Raw genomic sequence first — 23,351 nt, 5'->3', positions numbered from 1 at the left:
AGTAACTTCAGACTCGTGGTTACGCGCCTGGGCGGCAGCAAAGCAGCTGGCAACCCAGCCCCCAGGTGGCAATGTAGGTAGCTATAGGGGATCAGCCGCAGCGCCAGAGGGTTTGTTAGCCACCGTCGGCTCAAGGCTGACGCAGCTTCGGGTTTTGTTTTTGTTTTGTTGGGTTAGGCCCTTTCGGTCCAATTAGACCATTTCAGAGCCGGAAGGATGATAGGAATTAGGGGGAGACATTGGTCTGGGCAGGCACCCTAGTGAGTCACCGGGGCTGAGCCCATCCCGAAGGACAGGCCGTCCAGACCCAAGGTACTCACTGCACCCGGCTACGGGGTGCGCTCCCTCGGGAGCAGCGGTGCCGCTCCAAGGGAGCAGCCCGCATGAGATAAAGTTGCCTGTCCAGCCCGGCGGGGGGTTGCGGCGTGGAGGAGAAGGATTTCTGCATCCTGAGGATAGAAGCATGGAACGGTTCAGCTTCGGGACTGAGAATGCCTGGTGATCGATTGATGAAACGGGCTCAGTCGGAAGTGGAACTCGGCCGGCCGACGGTTCATATTTGAAGTGAAGGCAAGGCCTTACACACAAGTATTACAGGAGGTAGAAACCCACCGTTCCAACATGTTATCTAGCGGGTGGCAAGTACCATCCCTAGTCGTCAAGATTGCCACCGTAGCTGTCAGCATTTGCCACCCTAGCTGCCTCCCACCTCACACACACTGCAGTCTGCAACTGGCGCCCTTCTGAGCATTGCCACCCCTTGTCTTTGACCACAGCAGACATTGACCAGTGGCCACAGACAATTCGTAGCTATTACGTGTCCTTAGTCAGATAGTAAGTAAATAGTAATGTCACGGTAAAAGACAGGTTAAAGTGAAACTCGCATACAGTCACACACGCATACCTACACACACACACACACATACAGACAAACGCCTCATCACTCTATCGCCGGAAAAATTACCTGGCGGCTCTTTTAAAACCCACCGGACCTAGTTCTAGAACATCTTCGCGCGATATTCAAATGAACGCTGTCCGGCTGCTGTTCGCATGAGTGGCGGGCGCAGGCGACGGTCCTGTCAGGTCCCCCGGTCACCATCCCGTGTCGAGTCACCCCTTCGGCCGCTGGCGCCTTTACCGGCTGATCCCCCCACCCAGCGACTGGCGTCTCCTAGAAGCTGGCGCACTTCTGGGCGGTGGTGTCTTTACCAAGTACATAAATACCTCCCTTCCGACTGCTGTCGTCCTCCTCCGGCCTCCCCCTCAACCAGGGCGTATTTTAACCCGCGCCCCGCTGGGCTATTCAGCCACACGCGCCCTGCTGGGGGGAGGGGGGGGGGCAGATTCTGCCCCCTGTCTAACGTCCGAACCGATGGTCGTAGAAAGACGGGAAAAACGGCAATCGAAAGCTCTCAACATGGCGGATCTTGAGAGCCCAATTTTTTTGCTTAAGTAGGTCAGAGGTCAGGGCAAGGTCAGGTCAAGGGTACAAAATGCAAGTTTCTACAGTATCGACCTTGCACCGTAGTTGCCGAAAAATGGACGGAGACTGATTGCCCAAAACGTGTTCCTAGGCTACCAAGACAATATTTGTTGCATAAAATATCATTCAAAGGTCAAGGTCAAGGTCAAGGTCAGGTCAGGGCAGGTCAGGTCACCAAATACAAAATATAGAAAAGGGCATGTGCGACGCATGTTTTATGGGTCATTTTATTCATAGAACTCAATAGGCACACTCAATAAGTGATATGGACCACATCTGGATGAATTTCAGGTCGAGGGCAGGTCAAGGTCGTCAAATGAGGTCAAATTTTGAAGTTGGTTGTTAAGGCCTAAAAAGGTGTCTATCTGATGCAGTTTTTCACGGCGAATCGAATGGTGCTATTTTTGTTTCCGTGCGAGGTCTATAACTTGCAATTTTTTTTTCAAAAATTGTGTGTGTCGTGACGTCATAAAAGTTTGAATAACTCCCACATTTTTGAACCGATTTTTCAAAAATTGGTAACCAAGAACGACGACCACCAAGAAACTCGAATTACGAATCGCTGACGGTTGAACGAACAAAGTGTCTACGAGTTTTAATCGCGTGTTTTATGGTGTTAAAGTTCAACGGGTGATATTGTCATGTTTTTAGGTTATCGGAATATCGGAACTTATTTTGTCTTTTCTTTGCTGAAGGTTTACATGCATACATTTTTTTAGTGCTTTGGACAGGCCCTGACGAAGGAAGATGGATGTCTTCCGAAAGCTACCATTACAAATAAATAAAGCTGGTGCTTGAACAATCTTTACAACGCAATATCACTGTCCCAGCTGAATAACTTCAACCTAACAAATTATAGGTGCCGATAACATCGTATACCTAATCACCAAGTTTTAAACCTCTTACAAACACTGCAGGCTGGACATGATTGCAAACTTTTTTAGGCCTGGTCAGTTAACTTGACCTGGTGACCTGACCTGACATGAACTGGGGTCAAAAATTTCACACATTGCATTGTCCAAAATTGATGTACAGAAAGATCCATGCGACAGGGTGGTAACATATGCCCCCCCCCACACACACACACACACACTGGGGCGAAGGTTAAGAATTTTGATCTCCGCTCACGCTCTCTCTCTCTCTCTCTCTCTCTCTCTCTCTCTCTCTCTCTCTCTCTCTCTCTCTCTTTCTCTCTCTTTCTCCCTCTCTCTCTCTCTCTCTCTCTCTCTCTCTCTCTCTCTCTCTCTCTCTCTCTCTCTCTCTCTCTCTCTCTCTCTCTCTCTCTCTCTCTCTCTCCAGTGACGCCTGACGGCCGCGGTCGTCCACAGTCGGCGCCTGCGGCTACCGCGCCGCGCCGGCTGTCCCGTTACGTCCGTGACGGAGACGGAGACCCACGGCCTGCTTTCGCCGCTCGGCGGAGCCGCCGCTCCCACACGCTGCGCGTCGCCCGTCGCTCCGCGGCGCAGTCGGCGCACACGTGTACACCATGAGACGCTGGCGGGTGCGCCTGCTGCGGCTGTGCCGTAACAAGGCCAAAGGGCCGCTGTTCACCGTGTTCGCTATGTGCTGTGTGCTGCTCACGCTGTCGATCGTGCAGAGCTGGCTGCAGGGGAGTCAACGATCCATCTCAGGTAAGATTGGCCCGGCGGCCGCACCGCCAGCCGACTGTAGGGCCCAGGGGAGTCACCGACCCGTCAGGTGAGGCCGGCCCGGCTGCCGCCAGTGCCGTCTGACCTAAAATTACTTGACCACTCGTCTGACCGACTCACAAGACCAACGGCCAACAAAACCTGTACTGATACCGTTTACATTACATGACCACATCCTATAACGTTATGCTATAGTCACTAGCAGAATGCAAGTTGTGAGACCTATGGAGGATACTAAGTCCTGTAAAGGCTGAAACAGACTCTTTCCCGCAGTCAGGAAATCGCATACAACCACTCCTGGTTGCCTGATCATGGGTAACGGACGATCTTAGAATGAGGGACATTCCAAGCCTACCTGTAAGTACCTATTTCTTGCTATTTCTTGTCCCTTGTTCCGTCCTTCCATCTTCAGGATAGTCAAATCCTTCTCCCCCACACCTCAGCCCCCTGTGGGCTGGACGGTCACCTTTATCCCATACGGGCAGCTCCCCCCAGGAGCAGGCCCGTAGCCGGGTTCGGTGACCGTTAGCGGGGCTGGGTGGCCTGTCCACGCGATTGGCTATAGCCTCGGCGGAGCACCATTGGGCCAACCCAGACCAATGTCTCCCCTAATTCACATAATCCTTTCGCCTCTGCAAATGTCTCGTTAGACCGAAAGAGCCAAACCGAACAAAACAAAGAAACGGATTTGTCGTCATCAAACATATTGTCGAAACACTATATATCCACTGGTTATCCAAAAAGTTTGGCAAAATCCGTTTTTCTACGGTTTGCGCCTTTACCGCCGATACCTATGAACGCCAGAACGGTGATCTTTTTGACATAGGTAGAAAGCACTAATTGGCACTCGAATCATTCACAAAGGCTGCCATGACACATGAATGACCTCGCTGACGGCATCTTTTGGATGACCCTGGGTCAGTCGCAGACATGGAGGTCACCAAACGGGTCGCGCACCCAGAGAATAATGCGCTGATGCGCTGTTGGATAACTAAACACCCGTGTGACCCAACAAGGATGTTCATCTAACACTTTAAAGTCAACTACACTGCTTTCTTTTGGTCGTGACGTCGCTTTTTCAAAAGAGATTCTTGACCAATAAAGGGCGCTTTGGTCGGCCATGCACCGTATCCCGTGTCTCTAAGATCGTTTGCGCCAAAGCTGCAGGTAGCAATGGATAACGCGTGAAGAGATTGGCACTGACTCTGAAGAAAAAATGTTGCCCGACGCGTGAGCCAGGTATATTACGCCTCATGACGCCTGTAAATCAATTTCGGTCATACAGAAGGCAAAAACAGCCAAAATTAAGCGAATAACAGAATATCAAAAGTGAAACGTATTACTATGGGTCACACAAATGGAGCTACGACAAATTAAAACTTATGGTTTAAAAAAAGAAATGGTTTTAAGAGTCTGTCTTTAACCCGCGCACCGACAGGGGTCTGCGCCAACTTACAACCGACGGTGGGAGGGCGTATGACCGCCCCCCTGAAATCTCGAAAACGAAGCAAGATAGCGACGAGCGGTAAATGGCATGGGGTATGCACGGACAAGCTCTACAATTTTTACAAAGGTCATTTTCAGGTCAGGTCAAAGATGACGTCACAGGGGTCAAAAAAGTCAAAATGGCGGCGCTAGATATGGATAGAGTTTTTCTCGAATAACGTTCGACTTCGTCAAGCTAGGAACAAACTAAGGGCACCATCGTGATCCTCTCGTCAATCCGCATCGAATCATATATATGTTGACCTCGAAAGGTGAAGGTCAAAGATTGACCTCAGGTCACGTGACCTCGATGTCATCGTGTATATCATTCGATGCGCCTTGATGAGCTGAACGTAATGAGACCATTCGCGCGGCTGCATCTCGTTCCTGTGAGGAGTTATTGGCAGAAAAACCTTTGGTGACCTTTGATGACGTCACATGATCTTACAGCTGCCCAACAGCAAAACAGACCTCAAGGTAGTGAGTTGATCGTATATGAAGTCATGTATGGTTTATGGGGCCATTCCGACCCGTTTTAATGGTAAAAACAGGGAGTTGATTTTTCTCCCATTGACTTATAATGGGGAGGTCGAGAAATTGACCTGACCTTATGTCATCGATATCAAAATTCCGAGATAAACAAATTAAAGCTATCAATGACCTAATAACATCCTGTGACTTTCAAGGGCCTCCGTCATCTACTGTAGCTCTGACACGGTAACAAAGTTGCAAAAAAGTGACTTGAGATTGGGTCATTCAAAGTGACCTGGTGACATGACCTTAAAAGTTAGGAGATTCAAACTTGCACATCACGTGTAAAATTAATGAGAGAATAGTCATCGCCGCGGTTTTCGGGCTATTAACGAAAAACCTCAGGGGCGGCGGATAACGGCCCCCCCCCCCCCCCCGCCGTCGTCGGTGCGCGGGCCGTTATTGCGCAACAAGTGCCGCACTTTCAGCTGCCTAACTATTGCGTCCAAATAAAGTGGCTAGGAACAGTGGAGATCTCAAAAAGTAAACAAAAGTAAAAGCCTTATATCTTCAAAACCGGTGAATATTTTTCGGTGGAGTTTGGTAGATATTCGTTTTCGCTCTTTCTAAACCAAGCAACATCAAGTTCATGTCAATTCATTTTTCGAAGGTGGGGAAGAGTCCCTTTAACGACTAGCGATTAGCGATTAACGATTTTATGGCGATTGTAAAGTATCTAACAATTAACGAAGGTCTTTGCTGCATTTGTGCTTTCAACATTTCTACTTTAATCAACATCCAAATGGTAGTATCATGAAATGCTCATTGGTCGACGATGTGTGAGTACCTACTCGTGTAGTTTGGACCGTTATAGCCAATGAACCATGGAGACGGTAGTGATTACTGTGATACACATGGTTTGTTACGGTCTGACAGACATGGGACACCGTCAGTCGCCATGTCAGGCGGCGCGCGGAGCTGGAGGCCTCTACTTCACCTCATATGAAGGCGTCACATGTCTGTGGCACCTTTACGCTGTGGAAGGTACAGCACGTCAGTCACACCACAAATTGTGGGATAATAGCCCGCCGCTTCCGGTAACAAAATAAGTCAAACTATCAAAAACACCAAACTTCCAGACCGTATTTCGAGTGATTTTTTTCCGGGAATGGGACAATAAGGTGCTAAAACGCTTTGGAATTTATACACACCTACATATTTCCAGGTTTAACAAAGCCCCACTGGACCCACGGTTGTTAATCCCATAGAGAGTCAGAGATTCAGATCACCAATCCTCAGTGTCACTGTCATACAGACAGCTACCGATTCCCTCACGCCACCGCCAGACGGCTCGTCGCTCCGTGGGTTTCGGCTCATGGTGGTTCGTGGTTCGTGGCGGTGGTCCCTGCCCCCTGGTGCATTATCAGCGATTTGTGGCATGTTGTTTCGGTGGTCCGTGGTCCTTGATCCGTGGTGTGTGGTCCGTAGTTTAATGGATTCTCGGGCTAGTTAATTTAGCTGAAATCATTTCATTTAGGCACAAGTAAAAACATTCGGGCGGTTCTGTGTTTCACACTATACCCTTTCAAGTCTTTCGTAGGTATACAGAGCACATATGTATGTCACAAGGATATAGGTGGTACGTCATGTGTGATGTAAACGGATACATAAATCTGCATTCAGTGTCTCACGGTCTAACGCCGTTGGCCTGAATCCTATATACTGTCTACACTCGGTCTGTGTCTCTTGGTCCGTGTCCAGTTCCGTCGCGGTACGCTCGGTCGGCCGCGGAACGGGAGTGGGTCACCGACCGCACCTGGCACCGCCACTGCCGCTGCGCTAGTCGCGCTGCCGCCGCCTCTGCACGACAGCGCCCCCGGCCGCGGATAGCACCGTGCACTGACCGCGACCACAGCGAACCTCACGCCCTTGCTGCACGAGCGGAAAGGGGTCACCGTGCCGCCGCTTGCCACGCAGAGCCACAATCCGGCACGTATGCCCACTGCCCGGTGTATGTAGTGCCGTGTCCATACCTTATACCGTCCCGTACTTCGAGATGTGAACAGAGTGGCGCGGTTGGAGACGGACACGGGACATTACCCACACTGATGTTTCATAGCCATTTATTAGGCCATTTTGTAGCTACATATCCCATGTCATATAGTTATATGGCCAGCATATTTTATGTTTTTAGGATATCGTGGCCCACTAACGTTTATTGCAATGAATTGTTTTACATACAATCTTCTCGGTGTGATGCAATTCACCATGGGAACCTCGTTATGCAGCCTTGGTCTTAAGTCATGCTGCTACCTTATAAAGCATTAGCATGACTTTACATCAGAGCTGTATGACTTTGCCGCGGTTATACCCGGTAAAGCATGACGGGGCGACGGGGCTATCGAATTCGATTCGCGCACATTGCTGATTTAATGAGAGCGCTAGTCGCTCATCACTAAGCGTTACGCAAGTTGCAAGTAATGGTTACCCACATGTAATTGACAGCCAAATATGCTTCTTGGAATCAGCTCTGGATACCTATACATTTTTCATAAGCTGCGCCCAGGTGTGGGTCTCAGCCAGCTTTGCTATGGTGGGAGTTGGGTGGGAGTAATGTTGGTCAACATTTTGGTCACACTTGGTTCTCTACAAAAAAGAGCTACGGGAAATAGACGTAGAAAACAATAGATAGGTAATTCCCTATAGCCCGTGTCTAATTATGTATGTCATAAAAGTACCGCGCAAAGAGACGGTGAATCCATCAAGCCTGACTAGGAAGGGCCTGCTCTAATTTGAAAGTCACCGGACCAATTGACCTGGGGAGTGGACGAGGACGTCAATTACATCGGTGACTCAAATTTAGCAGGCCATTGGCCTTGGTCAGGCTTGATGGATTCACCGTTACTTTGCGCGGTACTTTTAAGACAGACTGTATGTACAGTCTGTCTTAAAAGTACCGCGCAAAGTGACGGTGGATCCATCGAGCCTGACCGAGGAAGGGCCTGCTAAATTTGGGTCACCGAAGCAATTGACATCCTCGTCCATTCCCTATAAGGGCTGACGGCTGACCTTTAGGTACATGACTAGACCTAAAATTCATTCAGATAGGGGAAGCGGGGGGAGCACCGCCACCTTAAGCATTTCTGCTCACCGAGCTGATATGCGTAGTAAAAACGAAGCTCTTTTGCATTCATGTGAAAGAAGGAATGTTTTCCTACATGTTGGCATAGCTTCCAGCGCTCCATTATAAAATTTCGCTACTTTACAGACGTCGAAAACAAGTCCTGCATTTTTCGTCCTCCAAAAAATGTGCGGGTAGCACCGCCACTGATGGCGATGTTATCCACAGATCGGCCTTACGGTGACAGCCACCCTTGGAAGCGTTACTGCTGTCTGAAATAGTAACTCAAACTCATATAAGACACACAAGAGTTGGATGTTAGTTTGTCACAGATCAGACTGTTTGTTGCGGACAATATGCATACAAAGCATGACAAATTCGCGTTTATTTCGAAACATCCAGTGAAGTCAAACGTGAGGTTAAAAAACAGACGACGTTTGCGGCCTAACTAAAGCTCTTCTCCGAGCTGAGTGAATCATCATTGCGGCTTTATCCATTTTGCCACCCCTTGGGGTAGCACCGCCGAGCATGGCGGTGTTACCCCACTCACAGTCATGGACCGACAACGCCCCGACAGCAAAACAAGCCGGGACGCGATTCTTCTGTAATTCCTTTCTCAACAAAGAGCACTTCATGCCCTCAAATTTAACGTAAAAATCAAAGCATTTTGACTTGAAATGACCACTTACTTGCTGCTCAAACATGCCAAATGATTACAACGATGGTTTGAAATTCATAAAATGGGCAACTGCGATCTCAAAATCAAATAAATCTTAGCGAAACCTACCTCACGCGGCGTCCCGTTTCCGTTCGGACACCGAAATGGCGGGTGTTTACATTTACAATTCAGAGTTTTGCCGATAGAGAGGATGGCGGTGTTTCCCACATGGCGGTGCTACCCCCGCTTCCCCTATGTTTCATATCACTAATTGAGTATGCAAATTGCATTGTGTGAATAAAATGGCCCTTAAAACATGTTTCGCTCATATGCTATTCTATTTTTCGTCTTTGGTGACCTAACCTTGATCTCGATCTTTGCATGACATCCTATGCAACGCATCTTGTCTTGGTAGCCTAAGAACACGCTTTGGGTAATCAATCTTAGTCCGTTATTGGCCAACTGCGCTCCCAAACCGACAATGTAGAAACGTGCAGTTTTTACTCTTGACCTTATCCTTGCCTGACCTTTAGCCTAGTTGTGCAAAAAGGTCCATCGTGTTGAGTACTTTCCATTGCCGTTTTTCGTCTTTCTACGCCCATCCATTCGGAAATAAGACAGGAGGCAGAATCCGACCCCCAGCGGGGTGCGTGCCGCGTATTGACTGAAAAGTCTAGCGGGGCGCGAATGGTTACTGTGGAAAAACTGCTTGTGACCCTTTACGGCCTAACTTGACCCTTCAAACTTGAAATTTGTTGATGGTCATTGGTCACTAGCTGCATCGAGCGTAGGTAACGGATGTCAAAAACAAGACATACGAATGACCAGTGGAAGTCTCAGCCTCCCAGTGACGGTCTCTCCGGTTTGCAGACTCGGAGGCGCTTCAGTCCCTCTCAGATATGGCCGAGCTGCTGGAGGAGGGCGCCGGCCGTCCCGACCTGGCCGACCAGCTGCGCAACGATATCGCCGCCGACACCGGGCTCGAACCGCCCGAGGACGACGGCGAGAACGAACGAGAAGTCATGGAGTTCGAGGATGGTGTGAGCCAGGTTCGTTCTTAGAACGTGCTGTGAAAAGAAATTGGTCTTCGAGCCCCATGTCGGTGACCATCTGGAGGCTAAACGGTTGACCTGAGGTCAAATCTGAGTGGACTCCAGAAAGGGGGTTAAAAGGGTTATCACATGCGCTTTCCCGCGGCGCTGTAGCTCATTGGTTTCCGAGTTATGTGCCGCTGTTTCGGAAAATGTTGAAATAGGCAGCATTTGACCTTTGATGACCTCTGGTGACCTGATGATTAATCTGACTTAAAAAATGAAAAAGCGTTTTCGTCCTTATTTTGGACGTTCTTTTGAATGCCGCTTACCGGTTGTCGCCACGTGGTCCAGGAGCCAAGTTAGAGGAGATGCTGAAATACTCCCCCCCCCCTCCCAACAGTGCGTGGAACCCCAGCGGTGCGCGGGTTATAACAAAGCGAGCAAGGTTTTAATAAGTGTTACAATAGCCGTTTTCACGACGGCCATCTGGTACACATTTGGTGCGCTTCTGGTGCAGATCACAAGGGCGGATCTAGGGGGTCGTTTTGGGGGGGGTCACCAGTCGGCCGACATACCAGGTCTGGTGAATGAATTCTGACGACCGGGGGGGGGGGGGTAGGGAGCGAGTATGTCGAGATCAAAAAATGACATTTGATCTTCGTCGTTTATAAGATGAAGTTTTATCGTAAGTCACTCGGCTCAGTAGTTTTAGTTAGTGAAACCCACCTATATAGGAGCGTCGCCACGGATTTTTTACTGGGGGGGGGGGAGGCGGGTCGACCGACTTAAAAACCCAGAAGTAGATATAGTTACCTCACTTTTAGCCTAATGCATTAGTAAATAGTAGCATACAGTCACGATCTCTCTTATTGACCTGTGTATGAATCGGCGGCGCGAAGCGCCGCAAAAATTTGCAAAAAAAAGTTGTCAAAACACAGCTCTAAAACACAAATATTACAACCTTTTTAGCATGCTAGTACAAGCCGGAGTTCCTTCACAGTACACATATGAATTCCGATTCAATTTGACACGGTTGGTGTTATTACAGTCACTGTTATTTCTCTCTTATTGATTGGTGTATAAATCGGCGGCGCGAAGCGCCGAGAAAATTTGCAAAAGAATGTGTCGAAACACAGCTCCAAAACACAAATTTTACCACCCTTTTAGCATTGCAGTACAAGCCGGAGTTCCTTTACAGCACACATATGAATTCTGATTCAATTTGACACGGTTGGTTTATGTAATTACAGTCAAGATTTCGTATTGACCTGTACGTATGTACATAAATCGGCGGCGCGAAGCGCCGCGAAAAATTTGCAAAAACATTTGTCAAAACACAGAGGGGGCCTCCTCTCTACAGAGGACCACCGATCTCTACTGCGGGCCTCCTCTTTTCACAGGGCCTCTTAACTACAGAAGCTACAGGGCCTCCTCTCTACAGAGGGCTTCCTCTCTACTGAGGGTCTCTCCCTTTAAGAGGGCTTCCTTTACAGAGGGCCTCCTCTCTTCAAAGAGCCAGAGGACCTCATCTCTGCAAAGGGCCTCCTCTCTTCAGAGGGCCTCTTCTCTACAGAGGGCCTCCTTTCTTCAGAGGGCCTCTTCTCTACAGCGGGTCTCCACTCTTCAGAGGGCCTTCTGCATTCAGGCGGTCTCCTTTCCACAGAGGGCCTCCTCTCTACACAGGGCCTCCTCTCTACATAGAGCCTTCTCTCTACAGCAGGTCTCCTCTCTACAGAGGGCCTCCTCTTTAAAGGGGTCTCCTCTCTACAGGGGGCCTCCTCTCTACTGAGGGCCTCCTTTCTACAGAGGACCTCCTCTACAGAGGGCCTCCTACCTACTGAGGAGTCAGAGGGGCCCTAGCGGTCAGACACAGACACTAGCGGTTATTCACTGGAGGCCCCAGGAAGTAAGAAGGGCCCTAGCTGTCAGGCTGGTCAGAGGGCCCTGAATGTCCTGACGTGATTTTTGGGATTCCCGTGAATTTCTTTCGCCTCAGACGTGATTTTGACCTGCCAGGGCCCAGGGGCACTAAAAATAAAACAAACAAAATAAAAAATGAAAATAGGACATCACCAAAATTAAGTGACCGAAATCCGTTGAGTTTTTAATTTTGCGTATAGGTAGGGGCACCACGAATTAAATTCATGACCATCCCCTTGGAGTTTTCCTGGATCATCCCCTGGTGCTCGCACGGTTGAGACAAAAACGAGTAAGATTCTGGTCTTCAATACGCCTTTTCACGCAACACGATCCAGAAAAACAAAGGTATTAGCTCAGAAGTGTTTGACAGGTGATTTTGAGCATGCAAGACGGCGTCTATAGCGCATTTAGGTCTTCGGCTTTTGGGGGGGGTCAAATGACCCTCTCAGACCTTTTGGGGGGGGTCATGACCCCGTGGACCCCCCCCAGGATCCGCCAGTGGCAGATCAGGTGCAGATTTGGTCAAATCAGGTTCAGTGTGTCTCTTAGTAGCTATCAGCTAGAGTTGCACTATTTGCTTATATGCCTGCTTTGTCACATTATCAGAGAGTATCATCGATTAAAACACTGAAATAAATTCATAGAATAAAGAGATTTGCTGTAAAAGAGATTAGGTGCAGATTTGGTCAAATCAGGTGCACTCGCCGGATAGCCCGTCGTGAAAACGGCTAATGTAGACTTTAAAGAGAAAAAAAGATATCGCACGAAGTGTTTACTAAAATCCCCAATAATTATCGCCTTTTTTCAACACACGACAGGCGAACATCAGCAAGTCATCGAGAGACCCGGAGGCCGACATCGACCGGGATCTCAGCTGCACCACCCACATCATGTTCCTGGCCGACAGTCAGCTCGGCAACTTCATGGTCAAATACGCGGTGCTCTACGGATTCCAGCGGAAATACAGCGCCAAAGTCTACCTTTTCCCAAAACAATACCGATTCGCAAATAAAATATTCAAGAAGCTCTCCATCGATGTCGTACCAGGTATGTGCCATGCGTTGCATGGTGGAAGGATGCTATTGCCTTCAGTTCGAGCGTACGCGGCGTCAAAATTAATTGTGCCGTTTGCATTGTCAAAGGCGCACTGTTATATTTCTGCTCAGTCCAAATGCTATTTATCGTTCAGTCAGCTAAACACAAAGTTTTGAGAATACATCATATATAGGTACCATTAGACCCGCTCTAATTGAAACCCTAAGCGTGCATTGCTTGCATTTCGTAATTAATTAGATATCGAGGCGAACACGTTCATCAGATGTTTCCGTACTATTTGTAATGCATTTTATTGGATATTATTGGTAATGTATTTTATTTGCTTCATAAAATAATAAATCCAGCTTTTGCTACATAGCATTAGCGTTTGTTGAGCTCCGGGCATCTGCATGCTTATATGCAACTCATGTTATCGGGAGACATCGAATCTATACAGCCTTGCGTTTAAGCGGCCTTGTTCCGAACAATGCTATTGAAACGTGCCCGCTATCTGCTCATTCAGCTGCTCTGACCAGTAGTGTGTTCTGTCTGTCAGATGAGCTAAAGACGGCCGACTGGAGGCCGGTCAGCTACGAGGACATCATGTACATGCTGCCCTGCAACAAATACGTCACAGAAGAGGAGTTCTTCATCGTGACTGGTAACGAACGATCCCGCCTCCCGTAAAGAACGCTGCAAACTTAGCAACTCAATCAGCCCAGAGCAATCTAATCACCGATTAGCTCAAACTGCGTGTTTTGGCTCTCCATCATTCATTCACTGAATGAATGACAGTCGCTTATCATTCTGCAGATGACTGCAACCGCATGTGTAATGTATGTAACAAAGGGATAATAGTTCCATTCTTTAACTTAACGGCTATTTTGTGACTCTTATAGTGGCGTGTGGACATTCTAACAGTTAAAGTCTGTTTTATTTTTAGACTGGCCGGCGGACAACGGTCTTCAGCTCTATTCCCAATACGTGGACGAACTCCGAAAAGACTTCGAGTTCACACCTGCATTTAGAACTAGGGTACGTATTAGTGATGTCAATTATAGAAAATCGGAATACCGATACCAAACCAAATACCAACCAAAACCGTGAGAAAATACCGAAACCGAACCAGCCCAGGAACATGAGGCAAATACCAAATTTATACCAATTTATCAGCCTCATATATTAGTATGGGTTCATAATACCAACAAAATACCAAATATAGGGGGATTGAAATACCAAATACCAAGTTGGTATCGGTTTGGTATCGGTATACCAAAATGTTGGTATCCGATTGACATCTCTAGTACGTATGGTCATCATTGATTGGCAATTAGCATGGATAACTTCTGTTTTCACAAGGTGATAGAGGCCTATTGTCTGACTAAGTGCTAGACATTCCTAAATCCTAACCCAAATTCAGCACTGGCAATTTAGCTTCGTTCTTGTTAAGCGGGGAGTGTCATGAATGCAGTGATATCGTAATATTCTTGAGCGTTGCTCTAACTTTAAGGGACGCTCCATGGTGATCGTGGGCGTTGGATTACAAACAATAATTAGAAGACAAATGAACATGACTATGCATTATCACACGAAGCATCCACTGTGTCGTCATAACTAAGATTCCTCGCTTTGCGTTACAACGCTTTGTGTACTTATTTTAGGCTCGGAGGTACACCGAACGCTTCCGTGCCTCGCCCAACACGACGCTGGTTGGCATCCACGTCAGGCGGGGAGACCATATTCTGCACACATGGGTAAGCTACAACGGTGAACTGAATAATTCACTCTTCCCCAATGCTATGCTCATACGGTTATACTTACGTGAGTTACGTGGATATGGAGAGGCATCGCGATTTATTTACCTTGCGAAGTTATGTTATTAGATATTTGCGTTGCTTTGAGTGAGCCTATGAGCAGCAATGAATCGATAAAAAGATATGTAGGTAGACTAATTTACAGAAATGCTCTTTTGTGGTATCTCAGTACAAAATTTAAACATTCATTAGCGCAGCACCACTAGCAAGCCGTCTAAAGTCGGATGTGATTTAACATCTCCCCTGACAAACTGCGGTATTTGTTCGACAGTTGCGTCACCAGCGGAAGGTTCCCGACCTGGACTACTTCAACAAGTCCATGCAATATTACGCCGCCATGTTTCCCGACGTCCGCTTCGTGGCCTGTTCAGATGACAGGCGGTTTCTGCTGAACAAGCTGGTGCCCAACGCGCCCTTCCCCATCTATACAATCGGTGAGTGGGAACTGACACTGACAGTCTGACAGTCTGACAGTCTACCGGGTCGATTACCGAAAAAGTAGCTCAGTGTTTTATAGCCATGTGTCCCAGCTGAGTGTAACTCATTTCAATGCTTAGCTATTGCAATTTGCATGTCCCAACCATGAGACATTGTCATTCCTATAATATTGCGCTTATTTAAATTTATGATTTCTATATCCCATATTTGCTTAAAACATGGACTTTATAAGTCCTTTGGGCTTTGTACCTCGGTACAAAGGACGGTCAGCCGCCGCGGCTGACCGTCCCTAGAAACAATATCCCCACCCACAAAAAATAGCTCCGGTCGAAACTACCTACTTAGTTGTGTCGGGTAGTGGTGACCGTCCAGCCCGGAACAGGGGATCGTCACCTGTCCGTGCTTCTATCCTCAGGATACTGAAATCCTTCTCCTCCACGCCACAGCCCCCTTCCGGGCTGGGCAGGCAACTTTATCTCATGCGGGCTGCTCCCTTGGAGCGGCACCGCTGCTCCCGAGGGAGCGCACCCCGTAGCCGGGTGCAGTGAGTGCCTTGGGGCTGGGTGGCCTGTCCTCTGGACGGGCTCAGCCCCGGCGACTCACTAGGGTGCCTGCCCAGACCAATGTCTCCCCCTAATTCCTATCATCCTTCCGGCTCTGCAATGGTCTTGTCGACCGAAAGGGCCTAACCCAACAAAACAAAAAACAAAAACAGGGGATCGTTTTGTGTTGGTCCTGAGGTCAGATAAAAGGAATCGGAGGTTCTCTATTCCGTATTCCCTGGGAGTTTTGAATCAGGATTATATTCGCTCTGGAGTCTGGCTTATAAAATAACCTGAGCCTTCTGACGACTTTTACTCCAGCCCAGCGGCCCAGTGTGAACTGCCCTCTACCGTCCCAAGTGCAGTGTGATCTGACCTCTACCGGCCGCCCGCCGGAGTGTGGTGAGAGCTGACCTCAGTCAGCCCCAGTGCGGTGTGAACTGACCTCAGCCAGCCCCAGTGCGGTGTCAGCTGACCTCCGCCCGCCTAGTGCGACCCAGGTGTACTGACCTCTGCCGGCCATGCTCCCCACAGACAGTGTGAACCAGGTGCACGACATGGCGCTGCTGGCCGCCTGCGACCACACCGTCATCACCGTGGGCACTTTCGGCCTGTTCTCGGGAATGCTCACAGGGGGCAGCATCGTCGCCGCGTCGCGCCACACCGGCACTCGGGGCGACCCGTTCGACATTCAGGTCAACCCGCCCGGAGACATCGGCCAGGCGTTCCTGTGGAATTAGCGACTGTGCAGTGAGACATGGGTGGTGTCTCTGGTCTCACCGGTGATAGCAGTACGTTGCTATTCCGTTTCGCGAGCTGACGTCACACTTGTGGGGCAATAGGCTTGTTGACGTCATGGAGTAATCCAATTTGACACGTGCAATGGCAGCGTGCTGCTATCATCGGTGAAACACCACCGTGGACAGGAGTGTGCCTGGAAGCGTGTGGAACATGTGATCTTTGTGATGGGGTCCATAGTTTTCGATCTAGTTTGGGTATGAGCGTGGACGGCGAAAACAGGAGCCTGGAGGACATACGAGCCTGCCGACTCGTAGGTGACCATCTTAAGTCACGTCATAAACTACTCCATGTCACGGAATAATATTCGTAGATTGATAATACTCATAGACTCGTCTATGGTCACGTGATCAAAGATGAAGCTTTCCTTCTTCCGTATCATTTGCCTGTGCGATAGAGCTCAGGTCACGTGCTCAACGAGGCAGCTTTTAAGATGTCTAAAAACCTCCCGCGGGCACCTGTATTCACCGTTCACCGGTATCAGGAGGTATTAGTCGGGGCTGGCAGCGCCACCTGTCGATAAGTATTTAAAGTATTTTTGGCTGTCTGACTGAGCTGACATGACCGTTGACACCAATGACGGGCTTTTCATTTCTACACTTTGAGGCTTTGAGCATGAATTGGATTCCGAAGATGACATTAGCGTCATGACCTCTGACGTCACTGATATGCGGTCTGCTGGGCCACTGTAAACCCGATTATTAAGGGAATTTACCAAACTGCTGTTAACCTATGAATAGGTTATGGAAATAACGTTACGGTCCAAGGCGGACATGAGGACAGGTGGCGCCGCCGCCGCTCGCATAGCGGCGGGAATGTGAACTAACCTGTTTACCATAAAGGACTGTGCTAACGGCCGCTGCGGGCGCCGTTTCGGGTTAGTTTTGACTTTGTACCGCAACTAATGGTTTATTTATAATAAAAAATGGACTAGCGAGAGTCGTGCCGGAATCAGAATTCAATGTTCTACAAAACTAAGCCATTTTCATTGTGATCACGTCATAGACTTCACCGCCCAACCCAATAAAGCAGAAATATGTCGTGTGACCGGTGATTACATGCAAGAATTCTTTGGCATATAGCATAAAAACCAGAACACCTTTGACTGCAGCGACTATGCGGTACTACAGAAAATTGTATGGCCTGCCTAATGGTGCCCATTACTTAATAATTAAGTTGAGTATTTCGTCGACTAACTCTTGTAAAACCGTATGTCCGCTTGTCTATGGAGTTTGGACCGTAACGACGAATGTTTCTCGTCCAAGCGACCTATAACAGTCGGCAAATGTGGGTCTGGTATGTACTACTAACATCGTGTATCAATTCAATATGTCGCATATCGTTCCAGTGTGGTATATGTCATATGTATGTGCGTTATTGTTTGAACTTTGAACAATAAGTACTGTGTTCTGAAAACTGTCAATAGGTACTCTTTGATAGGTTCACGCTCTTACTGTACAGATGTGGTGCGCTGCGGGAACCTTTATTTTGTTACACATGGTCACTGCGCTGCATTGCATGCATGCTTAGTGACAGTTTTACTTTGTGTAATGTGCACCGAGATGTCGAATTGTATGGAATGTGGCAACATGACGTCTGCTATGAGTTGGTTTTGCGAATACATTTTGTAAATGGAAACTTAATATAAATCTTCATTAAGTTTCTCCATCAGTATTTCAAGTGTCGGATGTGTGTCATAACCTTTGCGATGAAAGTTAGTTTGGAATGAGTACGTAATTTAAGAATAAAACATTCAATGAATATTGAATAGCGTACAATATTGTATAAGGATGTGATATAATAAATAAATGGATACTGAATAGCGAAGGGAAATCGTTAAATAAAGCAGGCTGCGTTCGGCTGAATGCCCCAGCAGGACGCACGGGTCAAAGGGACCAGCCCTCCTTTTCAGAGGCGGCGAAACACCTTCAATTAACCCTATTAGTGGCAGGCTCCTGGCTACCCCTATTAGTGGCAGGGGGGCTGTTTACGACCCCCCCTGATATCTCGAGATCTAACGGGCCGATTTTCAAAATTCAAACGGCATTCGATTTCGCTCAACGTGATCTACATTTCTAAAAAATAAAAATTAAAAAATGTCAATAAGGGGGTAGAGGGGGGTAAAAACGGGCAAATTGCAGATACATTTTAGACTGTTTATCACGGCCAGGTTTCTGAACCAATCTTAACGCAACTTTTGCCGATCGATAGAGAATGAACCAGGAATTCACATGGATCCTAAAAATATGCATTTTCAAAAATCATAGGCGGATACAGATCATTGAGATTGGGGGTACACAAAAAGTAAAAGTAAAAGTAAAAAGTAAATGAGGTTTTTGTTGATACTGTTTCTAAAAAGGGTGGTAATGGTCTTGTTATGTTACAATTTTCTTATGAGAGAACGACTACAATTGTATTGGTCATGCATAGGCGGTGTCAGGGCACCTATGTTGGGAGGTAAAACATAACCCCCCTTTTTGGACGCCTGGATCCGCTTGTTATAGCAAAAACGTGTCAAAAGAGGATGCACAATAACTTTGTATGTGTTATCACATGATACCTTTCATTCACTGTTCGTAAAACTGGTGCATACAGTTATAATACATCAGCATCGTGATCTTCGCCCAAATGATTTGCTTCACGAATAGGACCCCCCAATTCTCAGTGCTCTGGAGCCGCCCCTGGTAAAGTTATGAAATTGAAATTTTCAGGGAATGTGCCCAATTTAGTTTTAGGAAAAGTCAGAAAATTTCAGCACCGTAGCTTCAGCGGTTTCGGAGATATTCCCGAAAAACCTGAGGGGTGGATGAAAACAACCCCCCCCCTGCCACTAATAGGGTTAAGGGGGGGGGGGGGGGGGCATGCCGACTTTTGGTCTCATTCTTTGCATGCAACGCCCATAGGGCTAACGTTAAAATGACAAAATCAAAGGGGGGCACGGTGCCCCGATTCACGGTGCCCCAGGGCCTCCTCTAAGGAATTTTCACTGGGGGGACCAGAGGCTCAGAAGCCAACTTTAGGGTACCTCCAAATCCGGTTTTCTCATCGGATTTAGGCCACTTATTTTTCGTCACAGTCCTGATGCCATGTTTTTTTTTATTTTGAAAAAAGAAATAGTAGGCCACCTGACCCTATACCGGTGGATCCAGACCGGCACGGGCAGGGTGATGTTCGATACACGCATTCTCGGGTAAACACCACGGCTCAGCTATCTAATGTATTGGTCTATGCACATCGGCTCATTACACGCTAATACCCTGGCTGCCCATCAGGCCGGACCTCTTGTCCGCTAGCCCATCCCAGAGCTCCTCTTGGCGAGCCAACCGCTCAGCCCCGAGCTCCACCCGCCGAGCCACCCGCTCAGCGACTGCCCGCCACCGGCGATGCGCCGCATTATATAGGGGGGCTGGGCGCCCGCCGACCAATCAGCGGCCGCCACGTCACCCACGTCACCAGCCGGCCGGGACTGCAGGTTGCAGCGCCGGCGCACGCTGCCGGCGGCCGATACGAACGGCCGCCGCTCCCCAACACACACCCCCCCCCCCCCTACACAAGAGAGGTGTACGACAGCTCACATTTTACAAGTATGTACAACACTTCGCAACAACACAGTGCACAATACACTACCGCGCCCGCGATTCGCGCAGTTCATAGACTCCCGCCTGACACTGTACAGGGGCAGCCGCGCCGCATTCGGTACGGCGCGGGCGGGCCGAGGGCGGTAGGAGGCGACTCAGGTCTCGCGCCGCGATCTGGGTGGTGCCGCGCGCACCACGCGGTGGCCACCTCTCGCGGCAAACCGCACGTCTGTCCATCGTACGCTTTCAGGTGGTCGTGGTGCCACATCTTGGGTCTACCGACGCCGTCCCGCACTCGGTAGGTGGCTCCTCTTCCTTCTCTTCTTCCGTGGCCCCACGGGCACTTGTGCCGTAGGCCGAACTTTGGCTGCCCTCCAGTTGCCGCTCGGAAGTCGCGCTCGTTACCGGCTACGCGCTCGAAGGGGCGTGTGGCCGGCTTTTTCTGCACCGAGGCCCTTGGAGGTGGGGTGGGTCTTTTCCGCCTCCCCGCTCGTTCATTCTTGCCTCTCAAGTCCAGGGCCCTGCCCCACTCTTCCGGCACCGAGGTGTTGCAAGGCGTCCGACGGCTGAGGCGCTGTCGGGCGTGATTGTGCGGTGGGCTCTCTTCTTGCGCCTTCTGCTTGCCGCTCCACTCCACCGGACTAGCATCCCCTGCGTCGCCGTCGACACCTGGACGGCTGGTGGCGCGTGCTTCTTCACCCGCCACATCGCCAGCCGAGTCGACCTCGCCGCTGGCCTGGGCGGTCTGCCGGTTAGGTTGGCCTGCGATGTCAATGCTGGGCGACCCGCCCTCGCATTGGCTCGTTCCGGACCCGTCGCGCTCGACCGGGTCCCCGCCTGGGGCCACTGGGGCTGGCCAGTGTCGCCACTTGTCCAACCCTGCTGACTTGAAGACGGCCCGAGCGGTACGAGGGCCGCTGCCCGCACGAGGGCCGCTGCCCGCGCGCAAACCTGTGAGCAGCGCCTCACCAAACGGGAGTTCACGGTTCCCGGCTGCTCGCGATGCCCGAGCTCCTCGAGCGGGGGTTGGGATCTTGGCGGAGCCTCGCTGCCCGCCGGCTCTGATCGTATCGTGCACACGAACGACGGTGTAGGAGGGCACCCTTGCTCCTGTCCAGTTGCGCTACAACCCCTCGAGTGTGTGGGCTGCCCTGCCGTAGGGGTACCGCTGAGGGCAGGTGGGTCAGCCACCCTCCGCTGCCACTCACGGTCGCACCCCGCTGCCTGTGTGCCTCCCCGCTGCCAGTGCCCCATGTGTGCCGTTGGGCCCTTCATCGACTGGATATCCGGCGTGCATACGGCCGCAGTCGCCGGGGCAGGCGGGCGTCCCGCCCATCGCTGGCCCCCACGGCCGCACTGGTGACAGAAAGGCGTCCATCCGCCGGCCTCCTCAGACGGACCACGGGGGCGCTCCGCCCACTCCAGGCCCGCCTGCTGATAACCGGGTGTGACGAACCGCCCCACCTGCTCGTTTGCGTGTGTGTGCCGCGCCGGACAGTCACGGACCAAGTGGTCGGGGCTGTTGCAACAGAAACAGCGGCGCCCGCTACCCTGCCTGTTCGGGTTTGGTGGCCCTCGTTGGGGGTTCCTCGCCCCTGTCCCGTGCCCTGTGCGGTAGGCATCCCGCCTTCCCGCCGTCTCAAGAGCCTGCAGTGCGCGCTGCAGCTCCCCAATCATCCTCTCCAGGGCGTCTAGCCGCGCAGTGCCGGGTGCGCCTCGGTCGTGAACCGCCAAAGCCTCGCCCTCGCTGGGCGGGCGCATTGCTCGGAGTGCGTCCTGCTGCTGTCGAAATTTATCGGCGACCTCCACGGCTTCCATGAGGCTGGCCGGGTCCTTCGTCAGCACACGCACTCGCAGCTGCTCCTCACGGAGGCCGCATATGAAGCGGCTGACGACGGTCGCTTCCACGGACGGGTCGCCGGCTTCCGCTCCTGGGTATGCCTCCTGGCCTACCTGACGCACCCTGTCGGCGAAGTCGCGCGTTGCTTCACCGGGCTGCTGCCGGATACTCGCCAGCTCGGCGTGCGCCTGTATCGCCTTCTTCGCTGTGCCGAAACGGGCCTCCAGTGCGGCCACAGTTTGCTTGAGGTTGCTCTGGACCTCCTCCGACAGCGAGGCGAAATAGTCCAGGGCGCCGTCTTGCAGCAGGCTGACCAGGCCCTGCAGCCGATTGTCTTCGGAGAACGCGATCGTTTTCGCCCGAAACCGTCGGTACCACCGACCCCATGATTGATTATTTACCCCCGTGAAATTTTCAAAGTTAGCTAAAAATAAAAGTTCTCTCTCCATGTTACGTTACTCTACTGAGCCGATTCAAAATAAAATAGAAATAAAAAATTTACTTTAACCCTCGCATGTGTAGGGGGGGGGGGGGGCGGATGGACCCCCCCATGGTTTTTCGCGAATAACTCGCGTAAAAAGCGGCCGATCGCGACGAAACTTTCAGTACCCTCGCATTGATCAATTTTACACCTACCCTGAAAATTTCATGACCCTGACCCAAATGACCTTTGACCTGTGACCTCTTTTCCGAGACCATGTTTGGCCGGAATCGCGATTTCGCGTATGTCGGCTCGCACTAGCCGCGTGTTTGCAAGCTTTTCGTGGTTTCAAACGTTCAAACATGTGATTTGATGTTACTCCCGTGTGTGTCAAGGTCACCTGAAGGTCAGGTCAGGTCATTGACCTTTGGTGACCTCGGGTGACCTCGGGTCACTTTTTCGAGTTTTACATGTTTCTAGGCTAGTTTTTTAGCTGAATTCGAATTTAGCAACCATTTGAACATTTACGAAGTAGTTTTGGTGACTTCGTAACATGTTACGAAGCTGTCAGAGGCGGTTGACACGTACTACGAATACCCGTCACGACGCCTACTGGTTGACCTGACCTGACCTGACCCGACCTGGTCTAAATGCTTCAAGACATCATCTGTGATCAAAACTAACACGATATTCGTGATCAGCACCCCGAAAAACCCCTTAGCAGCCACACTTTACGACTTTCTAACAGGTCCCGATTTTCCCGACTTTGGGTCATTGACCTGACCTGGAAGGTCAACCAATGACCTAGGACCTTAAAATTGGGTATCATCGGCTTCCTCTCGTCACGGGCAACACGCTCGTTTTTTTCCCGCGAATCGCTAGCTTGATCAGGGGCCAAACGGCACAGGGCCTCCTCTAAGGAATTTCCACTGGGGGCCAGAGGCTCAGAAGCCAAACCTAAGGTACCCCCAAATCCGGTTTTCTCATCGGATTTAGGCCACTTATTTTTCGTCACAGCCCTGATGCCATGATTTTTATTTTTATTTTGAAAAAAAGAAATAGTA

The 23,351-nt window shown here is 50.0% G+C and overlaps 1 protein-coding gene across 2 annotated transcripts; it reads left to right on the top strand.

Annotated features, from left to right (window-relative positions):
- Positions 1-2,888: 2,888 nt before the first annotated feature.
- LOC122364497 (galactoside alpha-(1,2)-fucosyltransferase 1-like) lies at positions 2,889-18,270 on the top strand. Of its 2 annotated transcripts, XR_006253555.1 has the most exons (9): positions 2,889-3,114; positions 9,738-9,916; positions 12,640-12,868; positions 13,413-13,517; positions 13,800-13,891; positions 14,518-14,610; positions 14,942-15,104; positions 16,185-17,196; positions 17,697-18,270. XR_006253555.1 is itself a non-coding variant. In XM_043334916.1 (8 exons), exons 1-8 carry the CDS (start codon positions 2,970-2,972, stop codon positions 16,388-16,390), a joined length of 1,212 nt encoding a protein of 403 aa, XP_043190851.1. In that variant the 5' UTR covers positions 2,889-2,969; the 3' UTR covers positions 16,391-18,270. The 2 variants fall into 2 exon arrangements, 1 of the variants encoding a protein (XP_043190851.1); XM_043334916.1 differs by having other exon boundaries at positions 16,185-18,270.
- Positions 18,271-23,351: the final 5,081 nt, after the last annotated feature.

The sequence above is a fragment of the Amphibalanus amphitrite genome, unplaced genomic scaffold (assembly GCF_019059575.1).
Source record: "Amphibalanus amphitrite isolate SeventyFive unplaced genomic scaffold, NRLGWU_Aamphi_draft 000679F_arrow, whole genome shotgun sequence".
NCBI lineage: Eukaryota > Metazoa > Arthropoda > Thecostraca > Balanomorpha > Balanidae > Amphibalanus > Amphibalanus amphitrite.
The sequence above is the reverse complement of the archived record's forward strand: the minus strand, read 5'-3'. Positions and strand labels throughout refer to the sequence as shown.